Raw genomic sequence first — 26,527 nt, 5'->3', positions numbered from 1 at the left:
TGGTACAACCCTTTTTCATTTGAATTTACTAATGATAAAATTTGAGATTAGAGTGTGTGTGCGACATAATATACAAATGGGTTCCAATATTTATATGTAGCCTATATTATATAGATATTTAACTAATTTTGTTCACAAACTATTTTTTCTCCATAAAAATAGGACCGCCCCCCCCCCCACTCAAAGAGCTAGATTGGGGATGGCAGTAGAAGCAATCACCCCCCCCCCTCCACCTCACCGAATCGGCTAAGATACCAGAAGGCTGGCGACATAATATGAAAATGATATAGTAATTCAACTAATTTTGTTCACAAACTAGGATTTCTCCATAAAAGTAGGACCGTCCCCCCAATTGGCTAACAGGGTTAAAACATCAATAACAAGTTTCATATAGATATTTAAATGATTCTGTTAACAAGCTCTGATTTCTACAAATAAATTGGACCGCCCCCCCCCCCCCACACATGAAAGTTTATGGTTGGGTGGGGGCGGGATTGAAGTATAAATAATTAGTATAAATTATTAAAATAACTAATAAATTCTCATATAAATTGTGTGATTTCTTTATTAAAATTCGTCCGCTCCAGTGGGGGGGGGGGCGATCGCCAATACCACCTCCCCTGGATCCGCCAGTGCTCGTCTGTCGTTCTTAATATCTGCATGACGACAAATCAGCTCATATTTCATTATTGTCACTGAATTGCTACCAACCTATTACTAACTTCTTTTCAAAATCACCTTAGAAACACAGAGAGAGAGAGAGAGAGAGAGAGAAAGTCCATAACAATTGGACACAGAGCAATGCAAGGTTTTCTGTCATTTAACATAAGAAGTTATAAGTTTGGAAGTTTCTATACATTTTGGACGTAGCCTGCAGGTAATTGCTAGTAAAATAACATTTAAAGCCAGTAATTCCTTTCCATATTAAATATTTTCTCTTGAAAACAATGTGATAGATTTACAATTTGATTTCAGAAACTTTCTAATAGATGAAAGATTTTATTTATTAACATTTCAACTTTCCACAAAATGATGTACACTAGCGATACATTATTTATTTGTCATCCATGACGTCTGCGTACCTCAGGGGACCGGGAGATAACCTAGTACATCTTATAACCTCTAACAATAGACAAAATTAGGAAGAGATTCAGAGAGAGAGAGAGAGAGAGAGAGAGAGGCGAGTCCTGAATGATGTGTACATTTCTCGACTCAGCGTTGAATGAAGTGAGAGACAGCCGTGATTGATCCCAGACAGAAGCTTCAACTAAAGGAATTGCATTTAAAGTATTATTTTAATAAATTGTTCTAGAATTAGGTCTTCAATGGATCTCATTGCTGCTATGAAGTGATACTTTGAATAGGGAACATTGTATCTCCCACGTTTGAGTAAGTATTTCACTTTATAGCAGAAGATATACACTTTGTTAGTGGCTACTTTGTTAGTGGCTACTTTGTTAGTGGCTACTTTGTTACATCTAATTAGGAGTATGTTATATTTTAAATGTGCACAGTATTAAACAATAAATCGGTTAGGCTTCTTTGGTAACTTCCCCCCCCCCCTTTTACTTTTTTGTCTTGACTTTCTAATTTAGTCTAACATGTAAAGAGTTACTTTTACTTCACAGCAGGGCCGGACTTAGGCCACTGCAACCTATGCGGTCGCAGTGGGTCCGCACTTCCAGAGGTCTCCCGCTAATTCTAGGTGTACATTATTTAATTAGACAATTATAACTTATATATAATAACAGGATTTCTGCGGCCTCATGATTTTCCAGGGCCTCCTGGAAATGTCCTGAAATTATTAAAAATCTCTTGAAAACTCATAAGAATCTCCTGAAAAATAGAAAAAAATTTTCATTTTCGGGTGCCAATCCTGAGCGCGATAAAAAAAGGCGTTGTCAGCTGTCATAAAGAAAAAGTTTATTGCAAAGACGAATTTATTTTCTAATACAAAATCTTAATTTTGACGTTATGCTTATTCCTATCCAGTCGGGCTGTGTCACTCTTGGGACCTGCTGTAGTGTTTTGCTCTTAATGAAAAACATTCCAGTGTTAAAACGAGTATTCAATGCCTTTGATTTGTTATTTGGTATTCCAGTTTTAAAACGAGTATTCAATGCCTTTGATTTGTTATTTGGAATCTCAGTTTTAAAACGAGTATTCAATGCCTTTGATTTGTTATTTAGTATTCCAGTTTTAAAACGAGTATTCAATGCCTTTGATTTGTTATTTGGAATTTCAGTTTTAAAACGAGTATTCAATGCCTTTGATTTGTTCTATTTATACTGTTTTATGTACTCTCCTCCCGTTGCTTAATACTTTGTTATAAATATTTAGCATCAACATGCACCAGTAATGTAAAAAATTTTTTGCAAAGCAAGCTATGGTTGTAACTTTGTCAAATCCCTTAAAGAAGTCTCATAAAATGACGTCTATTTGCTCATTATTATGTAAGAACTTTTAAAAGTCATCAGTTAGACTTATTAGTTAAGTGACCTCAGTTTCCTAAAGCAGGTTGGTATGCAGTAAAATCATTATGTTTATCTAAGTGGTTAATGATCAGTTTAAAAAAAGTAACCAACTAGTCAATTAATAGTTGATAATTTATTACTTTGTTTGAGATCGAAAAGGGAAACAAATTCCAAACTAGTGAGACATATAGTTGTAAATGTGGAGTACTTCCCCTAAGATAAGCTTTGTCTTATTAAAGCAATATTTTTTATAATTTGCTTGTTTGAAGAACAAAATAGAGAGCCTGAAACATTGATTGGTACGGACTTCTATTTTGTTTGCTCTCGTCATAATTGTTTTTTTTTTAAAAAGTTTAATGCATATGTGACAGGTGGGGAAATGTGATGTGTGTTTGGCGCGTTTTAATGTCTAGGGGATGATTATTTTTAAAGCTATCACACACCAACCTATCAGCATATGAATCGGGAGCAGACACGCAACGAGACAAAGCAATGAAAGATAGATACAAAAGTTAAAATGATGAATATTTATTTACATAAATATACATATAAGAATAAAAGGGGGAGGGTTCGCATCTATCTCTAGTGAATACTATGTTTAATCATCACTCTTGCACCTAATAAGAGAGTATGTCACTTGGTCCTCTGACTTAGCTGGTATTCCTGTTGATGTCGCAGCTGGCTGTGTCCTGGCTTGAGGTTCTGCAGCTGGAGGTGGCGCTCTAGCGGATAGAGGGACGCCGGTGATATAGTTCTTGTGGAGTCTCAATCCCCAAAATCTAATATCTGTAGTGGGCACAGTCGGGCGGGTGGCCGGCTACCGTGGGCACAAGCTTACTGCAGGCAGAGCTGATCTGCCGTGGGCAGCGTAGTTGACAGGATATGTCCAGTGAGTTGCAGAGGGTTGGCGTAGCTATGACGTCTCGCACAGACCTGAGTCTATAGGGACGTTGCACCTAATAGCTTGACAGGTGGGCTGTCGAATAGGCGGGCAATGCCGATAGCGCCAAGTGGTAGAGTTGAGTAGATCTCAGTAGGCAAGTGCAGTGCTGAATAGCATTAAGCACATAAATAGGGGCAGGTCAGTGAGCTAGTGCAGTGCTGAATAGCACTAAGCACAAAGATAGTAGGTGATTCTTGATATCAAACAAATAGGCAGGTAAATAGGCAATAGGCAGACACCTGAGGGAGGCACCAGGTATTCCTCTAGGAGAAAGAATGTATGAAGTAGTCCAGACTCAATAGCTCAGCTCGAATGAGAAGTGAAAGATAGTCTGGCCTGATTTAATTTGCCTTATATACAAAGGCCTGGAAAATGCGAGCGGAAACAGGAAATGTCCTAGGTTAAGAATTATCTTACACGTGGGTGAATTAGACTTGAGATGGGAGTCGCACATTTGGAAGGTCAATGGGCGTGTTTGTCCTTTGTGGTCTCCTAGATCAAAGAGAGAAGTGGGAAGGGGGGGGGGTAGCGACTTGCATCCCACACAAGGTGGTGTCCACTGCGACCGTCCTTCAGACATCCGGCGGGAAGACAAAAGAGATTGTGTGTCTACCTTTCCCCGATCAAGGGCAGATAAATGAAAGGACGCGCCTTAGCTATCTCCAAGGTGGTCAACTAAGTCTAGCCTGGAGCGGAAAAGGTGTGGCGGGTGAATGATTTAGGGGTAGGATGGACAAATAATTAAAATAAAATAAATAAATAATGAAAAATAATAATTAATGCTGTGATAATTTAGAGTGACTCTGACAGCGAGTTTTTGACTTGTCACAGCATAATTAAAATATTAAATTCCTCAAGATAATGATATATATACATATACTTTCAGTGGCGTAGCATTCGTGGCGCGAGGGGGTTCAATGAACCCGGGCCAACGACCATTAGGGGGCCCACAGTCCGCGATGAGATCACCATGTCTCTTGATTCGTAGGTTGTTTTTTACGCCTAATTTGAGTTTCCCAAAAGGGTTTTAGCAGCTTTGTGTACAGCAGGAAAACAGACGGCGGTTTAATTCTGCCTCGCTTTGGGTTTTGATACTCCCGAAAAATGATTGTGTGTTACTGTCAGCCATGTTGCGTACGATATGATCGCTCCAAAGGAAATCTATGGAAATAAGGATTTGCCTGTAACAGAGTGTAAGTGTTTGTTCAGCAGAGTGGTTGTTCTTGAAGTTACGATTATTTAAGAAGCAGATTGACTGTACTTACTGTTCTAGACAGAAAAATGCAATGTTAGAAGATAAATATTAGATCCATTCACTGTTAACAGATTGACATAGAAATAATTTTTTTTTAAAATCAGTGTTGAATGTATTTGGACTTCAAATTGAACATGAGTATAATCAGAAACAGAAATGATACAAAATGTGTTTGTTCTTTTAGTCGTGTAATCCTGACAAGAAGTTGTACAAAAAAGTTTTAAGACACTAGTTCGTAGGAAGTGGTAAGACACTCGTTTGTAGGAAGTGGTAAGACACTCGTTTGTAGGGAGTGGTAAGACACTAGTTTGTAGGAAGTGGTCAGACACTAGTTTGTAGGAAGTGGTAAGACACTCATTCGTAGGAAGTGGTAAGACACTCGTTTGTAGGAAGTGGTAAGACACTAGTTGTAGGAAGTGGTAAGACACTAGTTTGTAGGAAGTGGTCAGACACTAGTTTGTAGGAAGTGGTAAGACACTCGTTTGTAGGAAGTGGTAAGACACTAGTTTTGTAGGAAGTGGTCAGACACTAGTTTGTAGGAAGTGGTAAGACACTCGTTTGTAGGAAGTGGTAAGACACTAGTTCGTAGGAAGTGGTAAGACACTCGTTTGTAGGAAGTGGTAAGACACTAGTTTGTAGGAAGTGGTAAGACACTAGTTTGTAGGAAGTGGTAAGACACTAGTTTGTAGGAAGTGGTAAGACACTAGTTTGTAGGAAGTGGTAAGACACTAGTTTGTAGGAAGTGGTAAGAACACTCGTTTGTAGGAAGTGGTAAGACACTAGTTTGTAGGAAGTGGTAAGACTCTAAACAACAACGACTTCATTAGGCCTACTTCAAAATAAACAAAGTACACGACTTGCATTGGAATGTCTTTCGGTGACTATACAGATACATTCAGACAATTTAAATTTGGTCTGACACAGCACATACTGCATTTGTCTTAAAGAGGAGGGAGGCCCACCAACATATTCTTGAACCCGGCCCCACGGATACCTTGTTACGCCACTGATTAGCCTATCATTATTAAAGACCTACCTCTTAAGACAAAAAAATGACGGGAAAAAAAGATAATTGATTGACTATAAAAATAAAAGTTCCAATTTTCGTAATTATTCATTTGACAAAGTCACGTGACCCGACTTGTATTGTATACTAAAACCTCGCTAAGATTGTGTAGCCTCATTTTTTTATTTTTTTTTAAACTCTCGGTCAACAAATGTTAATGTGAAGTAGAATCAAGAGCATTGTATGTAGCTGCAGTGTAGACCAAAGACTCATTCTGGAAACGGATTGCTAATAGTTACTATTCACGGGCGGACTGGCTATATGGGCAAACGGGCAAATGCCCGGTGGGCCGGTACCAAAATGGGCCGGTCTGGTCGCGACCAAAGAAAAAAAAATTAAATGCAGACAACTTAAAAAAAAAGTGACAGCAGCAAGACACAAAGACCCGAACACGTTATCTTCTTGTTTTATTATTATTATTATTATTACAATTAATTTTGTTTGAAATTCAACAAGAATAAAATTTAAGAATTTCACTATACACTGTACGTGTTATCATTTGTAAAACGTTAGACCGTACTTTCTGCTATGCACGAGCGGCATGGCCTTCAACACTACTTTGATGTCTTCAAGACTGTTTGGCCTGATCATTTTGCTGGTCGGTATGGGCCTTTGATGGCACTCCTATTTTTGTTTTACTCCTTCCCTCACCCGTTTTTTTTTTATGGTTCCATTGAAAGTTAACGAAAAAGAGGGATGGGAGAGGTTAAGTTTGAAAACATTGATATAATGCGTCAAAAGGGGAGACAATTAGCTCGTTAACAAAACTTAATAGAAGTTAAATTAAACACATACACACAGCCGCGAAATAGCAAACCACCCAACTTATTAAAAGCTCAATATGGGTATAACCGTATAAAGCTCTACTTTCTGCGATTGGAAAAGAAAAAAGTAATTTTCTTGTTGTTTATTTGTAATAACATAGATCTAAAAATACTACACTTAAGGCTTACAAAAAAAATTATTTAATTAAAACATAAATCTAGATCGAAATCAATGACAGTACAGTTATGATTGTATGATTAATGGCAAATTTATGCTTAGTATGAAGTCATTGATGATGAAAATTATTACAATAATTTATATAGCGATGTCACATCCGATATTTAATGAAAGGAGATTTAGAATCATTTATATTTTAAATAATATATTCATATACAAATCGCGTTTTTGAGAATGTACTAGGACGAAGCAAGAGCTTTTCACATTTAGAAGTACCTCTCTAACCGTTTTGCTTTCTCTTATCTTGTAAAGGAATATATATAGTTCGTCCATCGTAGTTCGATTATGACCACTCTGTCATCCATGGGGCTGAGGGCTTTGCACTGGGGTTTTATGTCTCCTCGTGTGGCTGGTGAGACCTATGTGAGCCCGGAATGTTCGGCCGCACACTGGGCAGGTTATTCCAGCTGGAGCTAGTGTCATTGGCCTTGCTTTTCTTCTCTGGCGTTTTTCTTCTGCCAGCTTTGTTCTCTTTTCCTCAGCAACCTTGGCGCCGGTTTTCACAGCGCGACGTCATGATGCTCTGTCATGTGCCTCTGTCTGCCAGGTGGCTGGGTCTCTGCTGAACCCCTTCATAGAAGCTTTGAGGGTGTCCCTGAAGCGCTTTCTTTGACAACCTTGCGAGCTCTTTCCTTCGCTTAGTTGGCCATACAAGAGTCGTTTAGGGATGCGGTGGTCTTCCATTTTGCATTCATGTCCTGCCCATCGCAGCTGGGACTGCATCAGGAATGTGTGGATGCTTTGCAGACCCGCTCTTTGAAGGACTTCATTATCTGGTATTTTGTCTTGCCATTTGACATTCAGTATTTTTCACAGACATGTCGTGGTAGTGATTCAGTTTCTTTGCATGTTAACTGTACACTATCCATGTTTCTGAGTCATAGAGCAATGTAAGGAGGACGACGGCTCGATAGACCCCTAGTTTTGTATTTGTGGTGATACCACTTTAAAGGAATGGGTTGCCTGAGTCAGCCAGGAAAACCAATGACTTAGCATATTTTAAGTCACAGATCAACATGCATGACTAGATTTACACATGAAATGCGTAGGACCTAGTTTTATGTATTTTTTTGAAGAAACGTCTGTAATCTATAAGTAATATCAAAAAGTTTGAAACTCATTAAGGCTGCTATGGTAGTGTTTATAGTTTTCAGACTACATACATGTATAAATAGAATACATTATGTAAGCCTACGAAAGCATACATCCAGTTTTCGATGCGTTATCAAACTTTATATATTTTGAATAGAATTAGGCTTACACCTATGTTAAAACACATGGGCGTAGCCGAGAGGGGAGGAGTTCAAACCATCACCGGCCTCAGATCTCATTGTCTGAAAGGAAAACTTTACTTACTTCCCCATTGCAGTCAACTTAAGCAAACTACAGTCACCAAATTTCATGAGCGTAGCCAAAAGGGGTTTTGTGGTTCCCCACCTCCACCTCCAATACAAAAACTAAAGCATTTTACTTTTTTCTACCAGTCGCTGGACTCCACTGAATAGAACAGTGGTGCCCAACCTTATACGGCCTGCGGGCCATTTTAATTTCCGACACTCGTGTCGCGGGCCACATTAACGAAAGATATAAAAAAAAAGAAATAGAGACTAAAACATTTTAAATAGCTTTATCACAATCCCATGTATGCTTGTAGATCTACTTACACCCATAAGTCAATTTGTAACAATGGTTTCAGGCGTCTTGTAACTGAAAGTTTTCCACTAAATTAAGTTCTTGTAAACATTGTGATCATACCCAGAATTTCAGAAATGTGCAAGGTTCATGAGGATAACAAGGCGTAGAAATCTATTGTCTGCATTGACGAAATTTCTCAAGCAGGGAAGTCTGGCTTTGTAAGTCAATCAGTTCCAGTTGGTGTCACTCCTCAGCGGCAATAGAAATGATTTCGAAATCTGCTGCTCTGTCATTTAGTTTTGAATTTGGAATTTTCACTAACATCTTTCACCCATTTTGTAATTTTCATGGCAGAAAAGCTGAAGGCTACAACTTTTGTTTTTTTATGGACGAATTTATTCTATCTCTGCCAGCAATCACTTTTGTATGCTTCATTTCTCTTCTTAAAATGTGAGAAACTCTGTAGCCTCTGTTACAGCCGAAACATTTCTTGACTTGTTGGTCAATATTTTCGCCAATCGCAAAACTCTACTCAACTTTTGACGTAACTTTCCGATCTTTTCTTTGCGGCTCAAGACAAGAATGCCTCAACTATTTTTGTAATGGTTTGTTTTAGAATGCATTTTATGTTATGTTACTTAAAAACATTACTGTACAGATCAAACATATTGACTTATTATGTTCCAAAAAAAAAGATCTGTCCACTTTTCCTGAAAGTTTCAACATTCAATTTTCGTTTCTTCGACCATCCCATTACAATAACGAACAAATGTTACATGGAACGGCACCAATCATGTTAGTGTCAGAAGAACACGAATCAAAATGATGCAGAAAAGATGCGCTGTATTCTACACATGAGATGTCATGGACATGGCTAGCTCAAGACAGCCGCGGAACTATCCAAGACTCTAAAACAACTGTTGATTCTACAAGAAGAAAAATAAGAGTGAAATCCATCAAAGAAAAAGTGAATGCTAACATAGAAAATACATTTTTCAACCTTTTTAAATTTTTTTTTCTATTTCCTATCTTTTGTGCCAATGTTTTGGCGGGCCGGTCTGAACCACTTCGCGGGCCGGATCTGGCCCGCGGGCCGTAGTTTGGGCATCACTGGAATAGAAGATTTAGTTTTTGATTTTTTTAGCGGAAGAATAGCAGGCTAACTGCACTGTAGATACCGCAAAATATGCATTTTTTAAAGCTTAAAATAACGTAAATAATACTTGGATCCGGGGCGACCCCACTGGGGGAGCTTGCAGCGCTCCCCCAGAATCCCTAGCTGTCCCTTGGCGGTGTATACTGCCTTTCACTAATTATAGGGAGTATTCTAGGGTAGAAAAGACGTTTGAAAGAATGAAAGATAAGAATGTAATGAAGATTAATTACATATAGACACACACTAATATATATATAAATTGCGGAGAGGTTTAAAATTCCCCCCCCCCCACACACACACCGAAAATATATGACATGACATTTGTGGGCCGGTTTATATGGTAATGCCCGGGCCGGTTTTGATACCCAGTCCGCCCCTGTTACTATTACTGTGAACAATATCGGCCTTAGGGGTTGGCAAGTGGGGCAACCGTCTAGGCCCATCGCCTGGGGGGGGGGGCCGCGCTCGGAGATTTTATTGTCACCAACTTCGAAAACCAAATCAGTTCTCATAATCTAGGAATTGTTACTCAATATTTTCCCAGTATCTCTATGACATCAATTACCAGTGAAGCTCTTGACATACTTTTTGGTTTCGAAATAACGTTCAGTTTCGGTAAAGACAGCATCTTATGAACGGCCGATTTTAAGAGGCTACCATCGTTTAACAGTTTACCTTGGCATAAAAAAAACAACACCTAGGTGGAAGCAACCAATCCAAATAGTTTATTTCGTATATAAACATCGACGTCGAATCGGATTTTATTAGGAAAATGCGTAGTGATAAAGTTTAAACTACACTTACCATTATGAAAGATTGTAGATGAAAAAGTCATTTATAGCATTTGTAGTAATATAAATGAAACTTTTGAAAAATTGATTTTTTTTAATGAAAATGAATGAACAAAAATACAGTTGAATTTCGCTCGTAATTAGATTTTCGCGGTATTTAATTTCATATACTTACTCCTTTTTCGGATATGAACAGTATCAAAGGACATCCTCAAACACTTAGAAACACTAGATAACCATTTCCCATTTCATTCACAACTTGTACATGCTGTTCCATTTAAAAACTTCTTAAATTTTTAGTAATGTTAAAAGTGTCATACAACATTGTTATGTCGCATTACAGTATAAAAAGAATGTGTACGTATACAGTAAATATATTATTACTTTGCCTGCAACGGAAAAAAAAGGTTTGAGGGTGTATAAACTGTATGAGAAGTATTTATTTGGTATTGTAACCTAGCCTGTTGTCACGAGTCGAGTCTGTGACCTATTTCGACCAGTTTCCAGAAGCTTGAGGTCAAACCAGTGCAAGTGTCCAGCGTAAACACGTTAATTTTAGGTATCCAATCAAAGAAAGAGGTTAAGGGAAAAAATAGCACACGTCAGCTTCTAGAAGGTCAAAGTTACTAAAATAATTATCTGAGAAGTTTCCATGATTCTGGAATGTACGATTAAGAAAGGTATAAATTAAGGGAAAGTCAGTTAGACGGGGTCCTCGCTCAGTCCTCGATTAGTAATGGTTATAAGTTTTGTGATATTAGCGGGTCCATTAGTTAAAGTTTTATTTGTTAAAGTTGAAGTTATACTAAATGAAGTTTCATGTATCTTTAAGTTTTATGTATGAAGTATCAAGTCAAGTTGTTATTGAATTGAGAAGTTAATTTTATGTGAAAGTTGAAGAAGTTATTAAAGAAGTTTTAAGAAAATACAGAGAGATGTTTCTTTCTTCATTTCATTGAATTGTCAAGTATTGATAATATAATCCCCGGCAAGTGTGAACGTCACACCTGTAATGAACCAGTTAATATGCTTGTACAGCTATTTCAGCCAATCAGCTTCCAGAAAGTTTGGTGATGACGTATTAAGTTGTTTTTTTCCCCAATAGGAATAGGCTACTGCGCGGCCTTGGGAAAATACGTCCGGGGAGACGTACCTGTTTATGGGCCCCATACATTTTGACATTCGACATCATGACATGAGATAATGTACTTAATAAATACATGTCTACATTCAGATCGGTACAGTATATCAGTAAAATTAACAAGAAATAATCATTAAGAATCTTTAAGTGAATAATGCCGTTGTTTATTGGCGAAATAATGCACAAGTGACAAATCTCAATTCATATCGCTTCACGTCGTGCTTTCTATGCAGCAAAGGCATCTATAATATCATCTACATCGATACTGTCTAGTATTTGTGACTCTACTGACATTAAAACCATGATAAGCCCCTCTTGCGATATTGTGCTCCTGAGATAGTTTTTGATGAACTTGAGCTTTGAGAATAGTCTCTCACATGACGCAATTTAAGTGGCCTGAGTTAGCAGTACTCGGACGGAGGTTGCAAGGTTTGAGCACACATCATTACCATATAAAGCCAGATTCCTCAATATGTCAATTAGTAATTGTGGCACTGCTTTGTTGATGAAAAGTGCTCGTGTATCAATGACATCATTGAGCTAGCGCTTTGCCTGTATTTCATCAAACAGGAAAAGTAACAGTTTTTTATCAGCGTGTCATCATCCATAGACTCCAAGAGGTGTCTTGATTCAAGAAGAAACCCAAAAGTGTCCACATTGTTTTCCAGCCTTTGGAATATGTCCTTCTTGAAGTCTGCCCAGCACTTCTGTCGCACCACGTTTGAACTGCAGTTCTATTTACAGTTCCGCATCAGAACTCAACTCGCCATCAAGTCTTTTCTTTCTTCTGGTTATTTTGATTACAAGAACTCAATAGCATTCACTATCTTCTTTTGCGTCTTCGATGGATTGGGTGATCAGTTTCGTCAGTTTCTCATCATTTTGCGGAAAGCATGAAAGGGTTAGCTTCTTCAGCAGCAGACGTTTGTAGTTTGTTCTGAACTATATTAATTGGGCACAGGAGATTTGACCAGAATTTCAGATAAGCAAAGAATTCATAATTTTCCACTGCATAATGATGATTCTGTGCACTGCTTCTAGTGTCCATTCTTTCAGTTGTTGATTCCGAAAGTTTCTCCAACAGCTTGATGATTTTGTCAAGATGTAAGGAAACTGCCGACGTAGTTTCTTCTCTTGCAGATCACCTTGTATTACTCTCCTTTTTTAAACTCCCGGCTCCAGCTTCTTTCAGTTTGGCCTATCTCTGGGGTGAATTGGAAAAGTTGAACAATTCATGTACAGTTCCAAAAAAAAGTGACAATTGCTGGATCTATCTCAGCAGAATGAAGAGCTGCCAGGTTCAGAAAGTGATTATCACAGTTTAGAAATGTTACCACTTCTGGAAAAAGTGATTTTGGAAGACCATCAATTGACTCATCATCTGTATCATTTACTTCAGATGTTTTCTCTGACTGTGGTAAAAGGTATTACCCTGGAGTTGGAGTCTCTTCAGCACTACTTCTCTCATCAAGAGACATTGTCACTTCTTCGACTGCTGTATCTTTGTATGAATCATCTGAATAGTAATTCTTTTCTTCGACACGTTCATGGTCTCCTTTGTTTTCAGTGCTCTTATCAGGTTTCTTCTTAAATAATAAGGATAATGAAATAAACCACCCTATATACCAAGTTATTTCCTGAGAGTAACACGGCAGTAGTCAGCGCTAATCCTTGAAATTGAGTGAAACCCCTCACGGAAAATGTTAATACTATGCGTGAAATACATGCAACAGGGTCACTAACTTATATAACGTGAAAAGTAAGATTACATGACAGTGACGTAATATTTAATTAATTTATAAACAAATTTCGGACACTCATTTGGGCCCCCACCCTCAAGGTGGGGCCCGGGGGGGATCTTAAAATTTTCCCCTCCTCCCCCCACCCTTGCTACGCCACTGAATACCTAAGTAATGTTTAGAGGCGAATTTACTGTATTGTCAGAATAGTCCATCAGCTTGATGTGGTACGTATATATAGTCTACCCGTCTACCCTTACGTCTAAGGGCCTTGCAAATGACGCCCGCCCAGGGCCCCGCACACTGCTAAAGCCGCACCTGACTGTGAAAGGCGACCAAAATGTGATTGAGGCTGATGATATTAGCTAAAAAGTTACGGTATAATTCAGGCTTTGACTGGGACACAGTCACCTCTAGATATATCGGGAAACTGACCTAAAAATAAATTACCATAATGTCTTCGATATATTAGACTCCACAACACGTCTCACTTTTGTTTTGACTATATCACTCAAATTTGTATAGGTCCTAAAATAATAGTTTAAACATACATTTCTACTATAAGCTTACCATTCTCTTCATGGCTACAAGAGAAAGTTGGTCTCAAGTTGGAAACATTGGAGCGCTGCCGGATGGGAACACGTTTTGAATTTAAAAATATGGGAAACAAGAAAATAAAATTAAATAAAAACACTTTTAAAAAAGTCATGTAATTAAATTTGTAATAGATCTAGACCAGGTATGTCAAACTCATTAAGGTGTATGGGCCAAATAAAAACTTACTATGACCTGAGGGGCCGCAGCCAAAAATCAGTTGCAAAACAGTCTACTAGTTTTATGTAAATTAGAAACAATACAATAGAATACAATAATTAATGGCATACCTGTCCCTTAGTTAGCTACATTTGTAGTACGATTTGTTAATTAAACATAACTATGATTACACATTATTTTGTTTGTCCTGATGCTTGTTGACATCTTTTCTGGGATACAAGTTTATTAATGTCAGGTGGAAGTTTGTTTGCTACTGACACTTTCATCACTGATGACAAATTTTGATCAGATAATCTCAAACGGTGTGATGTTTTTGTAAATTTCATTATGGAAAAAAAACCTGCTCACAGAGATCAGTGCTTGCAAACATAGCTAGAATTCTGGCTGCAAATTTCCTCAATTCATCGTACCGTTCAGGTAAATAACTAAAATTTTAGCACAGCCACTTCTATATACTTCGATTTCAACAAAGAATCTGACTGCTATTCTATCAGCTCTAGTTGCACATTACCAGCAGCATTTTCAGAAGCAAACGAAATGAAATCATGAAAACGGTCATTGAAAGCATCTTTACCAAAATGTTGTTGCCGTATTTTATCTTTTTAGTTCCTGACACGTTGAGAAGTGAACAAGATTTTCTCTTCATATTTGGTTTATCCACAGTCGTAATTTTGCTTGAAAGCACTTCACATCATCACAAGCAGTTGTGACAATTTTGTCTTTACTTTGAAGTTTCAAATTCAAGTCTTGCAGGTGACCAGTGAGATCAAATCCTGAACACATTCGTCAGTTTGGAAATGTTTAACAGGTTCAACTTTCATGTTCAGAATCAATACAATTTCCTCACGCAGTGCAAACAATCTCTTCAATACTTTATGACATGAGAGCCAGCGGACTTCTGTGTAGTAAGGAACACAATCAAATTCATGTCCAATGCCATCTAAAAACATTGAAAATTAGCGATGATTTAAAGAGAGCGACTGAAACCGGTATTATAACATGTTGGAACTGTAATTGCTTTGCGCAGAATCTTCCTTGGTGAATGGTGCACTGAAAATGAGCAAGTTTAAAACTAGAATTAGTCTCTCTTATTTTTGAAAGTAGCTTTGCATCAAAACCATTTCATTTCATGGTTGGTACGCCATCCGTTGTTAGACTAGCTAGCATTACCTCCTGTTCTCAAAAACATCCTCACTTGTTCAACTCTTGTTGTGGTATTATGCATAGAACAGAGCTCCAATAGCTCCTCGTGTATCTCAAAATTCCTGTCACATGCCCTTTTGAATGTAACCAACTGTGCTACACCCGTTACATCAGTTGACAATCGAGAGACAACTGAAACAATTTAAAATCAACTCTTTTGTTCTTTAATTGTTCAGCAAGCTGACTGACAGTGTTCCTAGTTAACGCTATTTCTTTGAATTTTTTTACCTTTTCTGGACAAATTATTTCGGCAGCTTTAACGACAAACTCCTTCATTTAATTCACTAAATGATTTGCTATGGCTTGCAATTAAGTTTGACAAAATGTAGCTTGCTTTCATTGCAGACTCACTCTCGTTGTTCAGCTTAACAAATACTATTTTTCATTCAAGTAGCTTGTCATCTCTTATTTGCCAGCGTAATACTTTAACATTATTTTGATAATTTTTAAGGTGGCCATATGGGCCGCATGCAAAGTGGTCGCGGGCCACATGCGGCCCCCGAACACCGTGTTTGACATGCCTGATCTAGACTAACAATAAAAAAGCATTTAAAATTTAAAAAAAAGGGTAGCAACCTGAATTCAAGCCAACACGGTGACAACTTTGCTAGCGGAAAACCTATAACATGGAAGATTGTCTAGTTATCTATTATTTCTATAGTCTCGTTCTACTTTTCATGTTGTGTTCACTAAGACTCAGACGACGATCTATAAAGAGGACTAATTCAGCTTATACCACCACTTCCGTCAAGTACAAATTCTTTCCCTTGTTTAAGATGCCATAAAAATAATTCATTACCAATATTTAATTGACTAATTGGCAATTTTTTAAAATTAATTCTTGTGCTGTCAGGTAAAAGAAATAATTGTGCAAAATTTCAGCTTGATCTGAGATAAGGTGTGAGAGAAATAACGTGTAAAACTTTTACCGGACAGACAGACAGACAGAGTGAATTGATATAAACTTTTTAAAAAGAAAAAGACCAAAGAAGAAATTAACATATTATGGAGATGTTTTGTATTTATTGATATAAAGTAGATATTTCGAAAGTACAGGAGTATAAGTTCTAGACTCAGTTTATGTCATTAACGCGATTGTTGTGCGTTTGATCCTCAAGCTGGCCATTTTTGCTTCTCTTTGTTTAAATATGAATGTTTTGTTTATAACATGATTTGACCATAAAGTAGGAATAAATGTCCACTCAAATGTAGGCTTGAGCTGAACAGTTGTTCATGTATTCCTTCATACAATCAACTTTGAATATTTCTCTTGTGACCTCGTGACCTAAATGATTTTCTTTTTTTTTCTTTTTCTATACTTGATTAATGATTTTAAAAAGTAATTTTTTTTTCATCAAGACTTGCTAGTCCATGGGTGTTAGTGATCTTAGTGATGTCACTGTTAATGAGGCCAGCACAATAATGTTTTTCTAAGAACGCTTCCTGACTAAAACTATTAACAATGATTTATTTTACAAAGTTAACAGTCATACAATAAACCAAATAAAAATCCTGACAGACGAAGAGAGTTAATACAAACTTTGTAAAAAAAAAAAAAAAAAAAAAAACTTGAGTTGAAAAGCACAAAGTAATCTCTATAAGTTTTAAACAGGTTAGTCTTGAGTCTCTTGACGTTCTTCATGAAATGAACCACGTGATCTGAGTTCATTGAACCTTTGGTCCAAAGTTTTGAGTGGAAAACTTGTCACGTTAAAAAGAGTTGGGTGGCACAGGTCTAAATGCATGTAATGCAAAGACAACCAAAAAAAAAAAAAACCATATGGAATGATCATTAGCGTCTATTACAATCAGTGGTACCTAAATTTTCACCCTGGTGTGTGTGTGTGTGGGGGGGGGGGTTAAATTTCAAACACGGGTCGCATTACTGTAAAAAAATGTTGAAACCAATAGCAATGATCCTTTAAGAATGAATTAATGGCATAAGTTTGGAAGGGGCCGGATATCACTGAGTGACGGGACGGATAAATCCCACGGGCCATAGATTTTGCATCACTGAGATATGTAAATGTAATTAACTGCATTTTTTTAAAAAGTTATAAAAGTTGTACATGTCTTTATTGTGCAGGTGTGGACAGCATGAATACTTCGTCAGATTTGTGTGCCATTAACACGTCATGCAGCGCCAATACGTCTGACTGCTGCGTCACCAACACACCAGAAGACATCAGTAATTTAGATCTGAACTCAGTGACATTGATCGACGTCCTCCTCTTTATGTTTGCGTGTCTGCTGGCCGCCTTTATCTGCATCGGAAACATTACGGCGGTGCTGGCCATCTGGCACACGCCATCACTTCGATCTCTGCCAAATCTGTACGTGGCTAGTTTGGCCTGTGCAGATTTCATCGTTGGCCTGGGCTGCATCCTGTTGGCGCTTTTTCTGCTTCCGCCGACAAGATCTCGTCTGTTCTTCCGGTACATCCATCTCTGCGTCCTGATGCAGGGTCTCAACCTGGGCATGTGCGCTGTCTCCGTGCTCCACATGACGCTCATTTCAGTGGATCGCTTCCTGTACATTGCCAGGCCTTACTTTTACGAGAGGGTGGTGAAGCTGAGGCCAGCCGTGGTGGCCATTTGCGCCATCTGGACCTTCGGCGTCGTCTACAGCCTTCTGCCCCAGTTCATCCATAGGCCGTACGGTGACCAGCCCGTGTGTGACGTCACCATGGTCCTTCCCATCGGCTATTTATTCTACTCCAGCTGTACGATCTATTTCTCTCTCGTGCTTCTCATCGTCATTATGTACTCTTTCATCCTACGTACGGCTGTCGTACAACAGAAGGCTATCACGGCGGTCACCGTCTATCCTGATGGTTCGAAAGGTAAGAGACGGTGTTGGCTATTTGTATGTAATCATTTGTGTGTAAGCAATCAAAATATCGCTAGAGCGATTGCTTCGAGAATTACCATGGGCTGGTTGTTTGGTTTCTATTCTCACATGTAGGCCCAGTTATCTAAAACGATCTAGTCAAACCTAGAGACTGTTTGTTAACTGCACACGCGAGATTTTATCATCAGACATGATCAGGTACACTCATGAAATCATCCCCATTGGCAGAGCAAAGCGAATGAAACAAAAATACTAGATTAATCATTAACACAAGCTCGTAGGTGGCAATTGCGGGTGATTCGTAGTTGCGCCTTCAGTTGTATATAGCTCCAATTGCTTGTGAGGCAACGTTTTAACTTATTAGCATAAAATGGGAATACACGTACTGGCTTTAAAGCAAAGGTAGCCTGTGTAGTCTATGTGAGATTATTGTATCATTTAATATGAAATGATGGAATGTATTATATAAGACTTAAATCGCGTTTAAAAAATGGTGTGCTTACATGTAAAACGGTATGTTTACTTTTTCTTTAAAGCTCTTTTTTTTTATTCAAATAAAAGTGCTACTTGGTACCGCTCCGTTGTGTCTCATGTACAGAGTACGTAAGAATGGATCAGTTATATATATAAAGTATTTTTCAGACCTTGTGGTCTATAGGGCAGATGACGTAAAGGTCATCTGTTTCTGTGGCCTACGGTTATCGAGAGTGTCCTGTGGCCAGCACAACGACCAACCGCCTTTACTTTTCCCCAACTATTGTCAAGTACCCAGCTGTTTGCACTCAGAGGCGCCCCAAGATCCCGAAATTAAAAATCCCAGTCGTCGCCAAGATTCGAACTCCGGTCCCCAGTTCGGAAGCCAAGCGCTTTACTGCTCGGCCATCGCGCCTCCTTTTGAAAGTACTTTCGCGGTCGGGAATTTCCGAATGTAAGTATTATTGATTCAAGAGTTTAAAAAAAGTAATGTTCAGGAAACTTTTGTGCATCGTCTTCTAAGTCTAAATCTAAAGGCCTATCACTGGAATATTATAAAGTGTAGTAGATCTTTACATTCGCTTAACCAGGATTCCTTCTCGGAGGAAAAGGGGGGGGGGGGGCGGGGTAAAAAAATGTTCCATTGTTTTTTCACATAAATGTTATTTATTATTTATTAAGAGAAAAACAATCGCTCTATAATATGTTTTAAGGAGGTATTAAAAAAGTATTTTAAATGTTTTTCTTTTTAGGTTCCTTTACATCACCCCCATGTTTTCCCACATCGTTTTCCCTTCTTTCTGTCGTACTGTTTTCTAGTGCTTAAAGAATGTCAGTCGGATCTTCAAACTCACATGCATGAAAATCCCCTATTGACATTCCAATCATCATTCTTTCTAAGTGCTGTTGAATCTTCGGTCCTAGTCATTTGTCCAAGTCAAAACAATTTACATAGCTTGTCAGAGTCTATTGATTATCTTATTTCTGGCTCTTGCGTGACCATGAAACAGTTACTAAGCGGTAAATGAAAGCATCATGAGAGAAGATGAAAATGTTTAGAGTAATTTAGATACTCTTCAATAATAGAAATAATAAAAGTTTGACATTTTCAACAATTTCATTTGCTCTTGACCTGTCTGGAGACATTTGTTCATTTTACATAACCGCAAGGTTTTTGTCCAAGGCTTCCGGCGACATACATTTAACCATCTCCAGCAGTCACTCAGGTGAAGCGACATGGGGATGATGGGGATCTGTTGCATTATGATTTGTCTTTACACTGCTTCATTCATTTCAATTTTTTTGGTTTATTGATGCTGTCAAGATGGCGCTTTTTTAAGATAAACAAAGTAAATGTACAAAGCAGTGACGTAGCTAATGATTCGGGGGCCAGGGGGGGTGACCTCTTTAGGGGTCCTTGCATTTTGACATTTGACATCATGACATGAGATAATGGCGTAATATTTAATATAAAAACAAATTTAGGACACATTTGGGGGCGCGTGGGGATTTTAAAATTTGGACTCCCCTCTCCCCACCCTAGCTACGCCACTGATACAAAGTGTAACACAAATGTTGAATTGTTATTGGGGATTTCACGATAAACTATGTCAAGGACGCTAAGTGGAATTATACTGTTGCCAACTAATCGAAAAAGAACTGAATATCTCAAGGCGTAGCAGTTGATCTTCCTAGCGACTCTCCTAATAACCGGAGCTTAATGGCCATTTTGTTTTGAAATAAGTTGAAAGCAGGGGCGGACTGGGTATCAAAACCGGCCCGGGCATTACCATATAAACCGGCCCACAAATGTCATGTCATATATTTTCGGAGTGTGTGTGTGTGTGTGGGGGGGAATTTTAAACCTCTCCGCAATTTATATAAATATTAGTGTGTGTCTATATGTAATTAATCTTCATTACATTCTTTCAAACGTCTTTTCTACCCTAGAATACTCCCTATAATTAGTGAAAGGCAGTATACACCGCTAAGGGACAGCTAGGGAGTCTGGGGGAGCGCTGTAAGCTTCCCCAGTGGGGTCCGGGGCTATCTACAGTGCAGTTAGCCTGCTATTCTTCCGCTAAAAAAATCAAAAACTAAATCTTCTATTCAGTGGAGTCCAGCGACTGGTAGAAAAAAGTAAAATGCTTTAGTTTTTGTATTGGAGGTGGAGGGGGGAACCACAAAACCCCTTTTGGCTACGTCGTGAAATTTGGTGACTGTAGTTTGCTTAAGTTGACTGCAATGGGGAAGTAAGTAAAGTTTCCCTTTCAGACAATGAGATCTGAGGCCGGTGATGGTTTGAACTCCTCCCCTCTCGGCTACGCCCATGTGTTTTAACATAGGTGTAAGCCTAATTCTATTCAAAATATATAAAGTTTGATAACGCATCGAAAACTGGATGTATGCTTTCGTAGGATTACATAATGTATTCTTTTTATACATGTATGTAGTCTGAAAACTATAAACACTACAATAGGAGCCTTAATGAGTTTCAAACTTTTTGATATTACTTATAGATTACAGACGTTTCTTCAAAAAAATAAAAATAACTAGGTCCTACGCATTTCATGTGTCAATCTAGTCATGCATGTTGATCTGTGACTTAAAATATGCTAAGTCATTGGTTTTCCTGGCTGACTCAGGCAACCCATTCCTTTAAAGTGGTATCACCACAAATACAAAACTAGGGGTCTATCGAGCCGTCGTCCTCCTTACATTGCTCTATGTCTCAGAAACATGGATAGTGTACAGTTAACATGCAAAGAAACTGAATCACTACCACGACATGTCTGTGAAAAATACTGAATGTCAAATGGCAAGACAAAATACCAGATAATGAAGTCCTTCAAAGAGCGGGTCTGCAAAGCATCCACACAATCCTGATGCAGTCCCAGATGCGATGGGCAGGACATGTATACAGAATGGAAGACTACCGCATCCCTAAACGACTCTTGTATGGCCAACTAAGCGAAGGAAAGAGCTCGTAAGGTTGTCAAAGAAAGCGCTTCAGGGACACCCTCAAAGCTTCTATGAAGGGGTTCAGCATAGACCCAGCCACCTGGGAGACAGAGGCACATGACAGAACATCATGACGTCGCGCTGTAAAAACCGGCGCCAAGGTTGCTGAGGAAAAGAGAACAAAGCTGGCAGAAGAAAAACGCCAGTGAAGAAAAGCAAGGCCAATGACACTAGCTCCAGCTGGAATAACCTGCCCAGTGTGCGGCCGAACATTCCGGGCTCACATAGGTCTCACCAACCACACGAGGAGACATAAATCCCCAGTGCAAGGCCCTCAGCCCCCTGGATGACAAAGTGGTCATAATCGCACTACGATGGACGAACTATATATATTCCTTTACAAGATAAGAGAAAGCAGAACGGTTAGAGAGGTACTTCTAAATGTGAAAAGCTCTTGCTTCGTCCTAGTACATTCTCAAAAACGCGATTAGTATATGAATATATTATTTAAAATATAAATGATTCTAAATCTCCTTTCATTAAATATCGGATGTGACAGCGCTATATATATATTATTGTAATAATTTTCATCATCAATGACTTCATACTAAGCATAAGTTTGCCATTAATCATATAATCATAACGGTACCAGTATAGATTTCAATCTAGATTTATGTTTTAATTAAATAATATTTTTTTTTGTAAGCCTTAAGTGTAGTATTTTTAGATCTATGTTATTACAAATAAACAACAAGAATCTTTTTTTTTTTTTTTTTTTTCAAATCGCAGAAAGTAGAGCTTTATAGGGACAGTTATACCCATATTGAGCTATGAATAAGTTGGGTGGTTTGCTATTTCGCGGCTGTGTGTATGTGTTTAAGTTAACTTCTATTAAGTTTTGTTAACGAGCTAATTGTCTCCCCTTATGACGCATTATATCAATGTTTTCTAACTTAACCTCTCCCATCCCTCTTTTTCGTTAACTTTCAATGTAACCATAAAAAAAACGGGTGAGGGAAGGAGTACAATAAAAATAGGAGTGCCATCAAAGGCCCATGCCGACCAGCAAAATGATCAGGCCAAACAGTCTTGAAGACATCAAAGTAGTGTTGAAGGCCATGCCGCTCGTGCATAGCAGAAAGTACGGTCTAACGTTTTACAAATGATGACACGTACAGTGTATAGTGTAATTCTTAAGTTTTATTCTTGTTGAATTTCAAACAAAATTAATTTTAATAATAAAAACAAGAAAACGTGTTGGTAAATGAGGTCCATTGTGCAACTATCAGAAGAGAAAAAAAAATGTCTGCAGTGCTAAAACGTGCATACAAAAATGTTCATATACCTTTAAAAAAAAAGAAAAAGTTTATATCCGGATACACCGAAAATCTAGCTGTTAATCTTTTTGTTTTACTGTATAAAAGAAATTTTCTCATTAAACAGTTTGTCAATTGCTATAAATATCTGCAACATCACACCGTTGACATTTGAATGTTTCCTACATTCGATGAACCTTTAATTGATAAATGATTTGTCGGGTGCTATTTTGTTTTATAACCAAATACCCCCCCCCCCCTGTCTCTCTCTCTGTATGTGTGTTTGGTCGCTATGAATGGACCTCATTCACCAATCGTAAACAAACAACATTTAGCCACGTGATAATATTGATAAAACAATGAAAATGCCCACGTATCACGTGACAGCCTTTATGGATTGCGTAATTTGTATAGAAGATATAGAGAATCACGTGGCAAAATGTTGTTTGTTTACGATTGGTGAATGAGATCCATTCCTGGTTCCCTAACCCCTTTGTTGACTCTATTACAACTCCATGAAACTGTCTTTGAAGAAATCAACAAGTGATCTAACTTTCTCTAACATCCTGTTATGGAAAGCTTCAAGTAGCTCAGTGAACTTGTCTGCATTGTTGAGTCATCGAATGTGTCTGTCACTTTTTTACCTCTTTCATCGACCTCTTCAATGGCCAATAGTCCGAGTAGATTATATTTAGAATATTACGTCATTATCTTATTTAAATATTAGATAGTTCTCAAAAGTCATTGTTTTGCCACTTTTAAACAATCGTATAAACTATAAAGTTATAATTTGAAATTGATATTTGAAATACAAATCGCACCAAAAATAAATTTAATGTTGCTTTAAAAAAAAAAGATTCTTACAGTTTAAGGTTTCAGTAACTAGTTAAGATCAAATTAACCCGCTCACACTCTGACGCAAATCTTCCTGAATGGATATTTCTTTTTGGTTTGTTAATAAAATACAAACAATTCAAAGTCAATTATAGCAAAAATTCTTATGATTTAAGTGTTCTTGCTTAGAGACTAATGTTAAGGTATGGCCAGGCTTTTGTTCGCCAATATTGGAGATTTTCATCAAAATCACTAATAACTTGCTTTGTGATTTATCCTGTGTACAGAATAAAGGAAGTGGTAATCATATATAGGCTATGTATTTTATGGTTGCCTGGTCGTGCGATATGAGCTCTGAACTCTCGTTCGGCTGTCTCGATTGTCCAGGGTTCATACCCTGCCCACTGCCATCCCCTGTCTGCAAGAAAAGAAATTGACTTTCACTAATTAAATTATTAAATATATTTTAGAGAGTGTCTTACAACAGCACAGTACTCTTCTATGTAGAGTTACATAGATGAATGGGAGGAAACAAAACAATAAAATGTGAGGTGTTATCGGCCCTATGTAAACATTTTTGATGAAAATATGGTTTTGTGTCTTTTGTGGTGACCCGTCAAAATAGCGCGGACAAAATAGCGCCGACATAATAGCGCAAAATTTCCCGACAAAATAGCGCAAGACAAAATAGCGCGGACTTATATATTATATGTATAAAAGTACCGGATTATTAGTAATTTCATGTCCTGACTATGTTCGACTCTTCAAGAAACTTCTGGAAACTGAGTGTGATGTTAGATTTTGAGAAGGCAAGTCAAAATGCAGTAAGCACAGTGTTCCCTACGACCAGACTTGTCGGTTATCTATTCCATCTTGTACGACGAAACCGCAGAGTGACTCCAAGGACAATCTACCACAAACAAACAATTCAGTGGAGGGATTGCACCAGGCATTTCAGCTGTCTATTGACGGTCATCACACAAATGTGTACAAGTTAATCTCTCACTTCCTCAGAGAACAGGAGAACACTGAGAACAAGATTTTGAGGTACAATGCTGGAGAACGAAGTAAAGCTGCAAGCAAGACAAAGTACCTTCAACTTAACAGACGACTTAACAGCTATATTGCTAATGTATGGAAACAAGCCAGTGATTTAATTTCTACGTGACATTTCCTATAATTTAACTTAGTGAAAGTTTGTGTGTGTATGTGTATATTTGACAAGTGTCTTTGCGTGTTTTCAAAGTACACTTTTATAATGTAAATAAATGCTATATTTTGAAATTATTCAGTTTACCTTATTATGATTTTTGCCTATTTATGTTTTAAGATATCTAAAGTGTTTCCTGCAAAATGACGGAAAAATTATAACATTAAAACAAAAAAAATATTGGCTCTATTCATATTTTACGATATCTAAAGTATTTCTTTCAAAATGACTAAAATATATTTTCTTCTGCGCTATTTTGTCGGCGCTATTTTGTTCGCGCTATTTTGTCGGCGCTATTTTGTCCGCGCTATTTTGTTCGCGCTATTTTGTCGGCGCTATTTTGTCCGCGCTATTTTGACGGGATACCGTCTTTTGTATTTATTGACATAGAATCATTGACAAGCAAAAGAAATTCCACGTAACATGCGTTGCGCAAAGTACAACTGTTGTTGGAACGTTAATATGTGTGAAGTACTTTTACAAAATGGATATCATTTCTGCACTTTATCTCTTTCAAGAACGTTTTTTGCCCTATAGACAGTAACGCAAGAGTTGTCCCCCTTCCATTTACCATGGGTGATTAATTTTTATGGATACTTCTCCTTTCATTATTATTTTTATTTAGTATATCTCACGTATCTTTATAATAAAGATCACAGAACTATTTTAAGAGTGTTTGCAAACATTAAATACAGTGTAATGAAGGCTACACAGAAAGTTTAATAATTATTTTTCCACCCATGAAAAGTTTGCAAGCTAAAAAAAAAGGATTTTTAATAGAAAATTTAAAAAAAGGTACCCAAAATGTCCGTGAATGTCTATTTATATATTCAATAGCCTACAAATAAACATTTGTGTTGAGTGAGGCAATACCCGATGAAAGCGTGTAAGAAATTTTGTTTTGAAAACTTATAATTGTCAAACTAGAGTTTTCACCGTGACCAAGGACCTATACTATAGTAATTTTATTCCCAAAGATTGACACAGATTGACAAATTTCTAGAAAATTTTGTAAAGTTTTTTTTCTGCAACTCAATTTGAACATCAGTAACAGATGTTTTAAAATTGTCATTTATATTTAATTTTTAACAATTTATTACATCCTAGAAGCGAATCGTCATTTCTTCATAGAGCATTGTTAGGTGCATTGCATAGACATCGATGTCTTTAGGTAGTAAGTCTATTGCCAACAAACATGTTATGTGAGGTTGTAAATCCCTTGAAAATATATTTAATATTTCAATAAAAGAGAAAATGATTTAATCAGTGCAAGTCAATTTCTTCACTTGCAGTCTGAGGTTGGTTTCATGCTTTTGCGTTAGATGACTACCATGTAAAACAAATCTTTTTTTTTTTAGTCTGCTTGAAATAATTGCTAACCGATCATCATCAACATCATCAAGCTCCATTTGAGTAAAGGCTTGAGAGGCTTAAATCCTCTCTTGCAAAAGCCCTGGATAGAAACCCAGCTGTCTTGCGTAGGGCATAAATGTCGCCATACAGGTCGAGAATTTTGGGTTTCCCAGACCTGTTGAGAGGGAAATCAGCAAGTCTGGGGCAGTCAAACAGAATATGAGGCACGGTTTCCTATTCTTCCCCGCAGCGGGGGCACCGTGAATCAAAATTTGGCTATATCCGCGAAAAATATGAGCCAACAGGATAATGGCCTGTCCTGCACTGTGCTATAATAGCTTGCTCAGGCC

The 26,527-nt window shown here is 37.8% G+C and overlaps 1 protein-coding gene across 1 annotated transcript in view; it reads left to right on the top strand.

Annotated features, from left to right (window-relative positions):
* Window positions 1-1,207: 1,207 nt before the first annotated feature.
* Window positions 1,208-26,527, top strand: part of LOC129928023 (beta-1 adrenergic receptor-like) — a 28,538-nt gene continuing 3,218 nt past the window's right edge. Inside the window, exons 1-2 of the mRNA XM_056039888.1 lie at window positions 1,208-1,389; window positions 17,266-18,021. Of these exons, the coding sequence (XP_055895863.1) occupies window positions 17,277-18,021 (745 nt within the window). The 5' untranslated portion in view covers window positions 1,208-1,389; window positions 17,266-17,276. The remainder of the gene's footprint in view (window positions 1,390-17,265; window positions 18,022-26,527) is intronic.

Source organism: Biomphalaria glabrata, chromosome 9 (assembly GCF_947242115.1).
Source record: "Biomphalaria glabrata chromosome 9, xgBioGlab47.1, whole genome shotgun sequence".
Classification (NCBI taxonomy): Eukaryota; Metazoa; Mollusca; class Gastropoda; family Planorbidae; genus Biomphalaria; species Biomphalaria glabrata.
The sequence above is the reverse complement of the archived record's forward strand: the minus strand, read 5'-3'. Positions and strand labels throughout refer to the sequence as shown.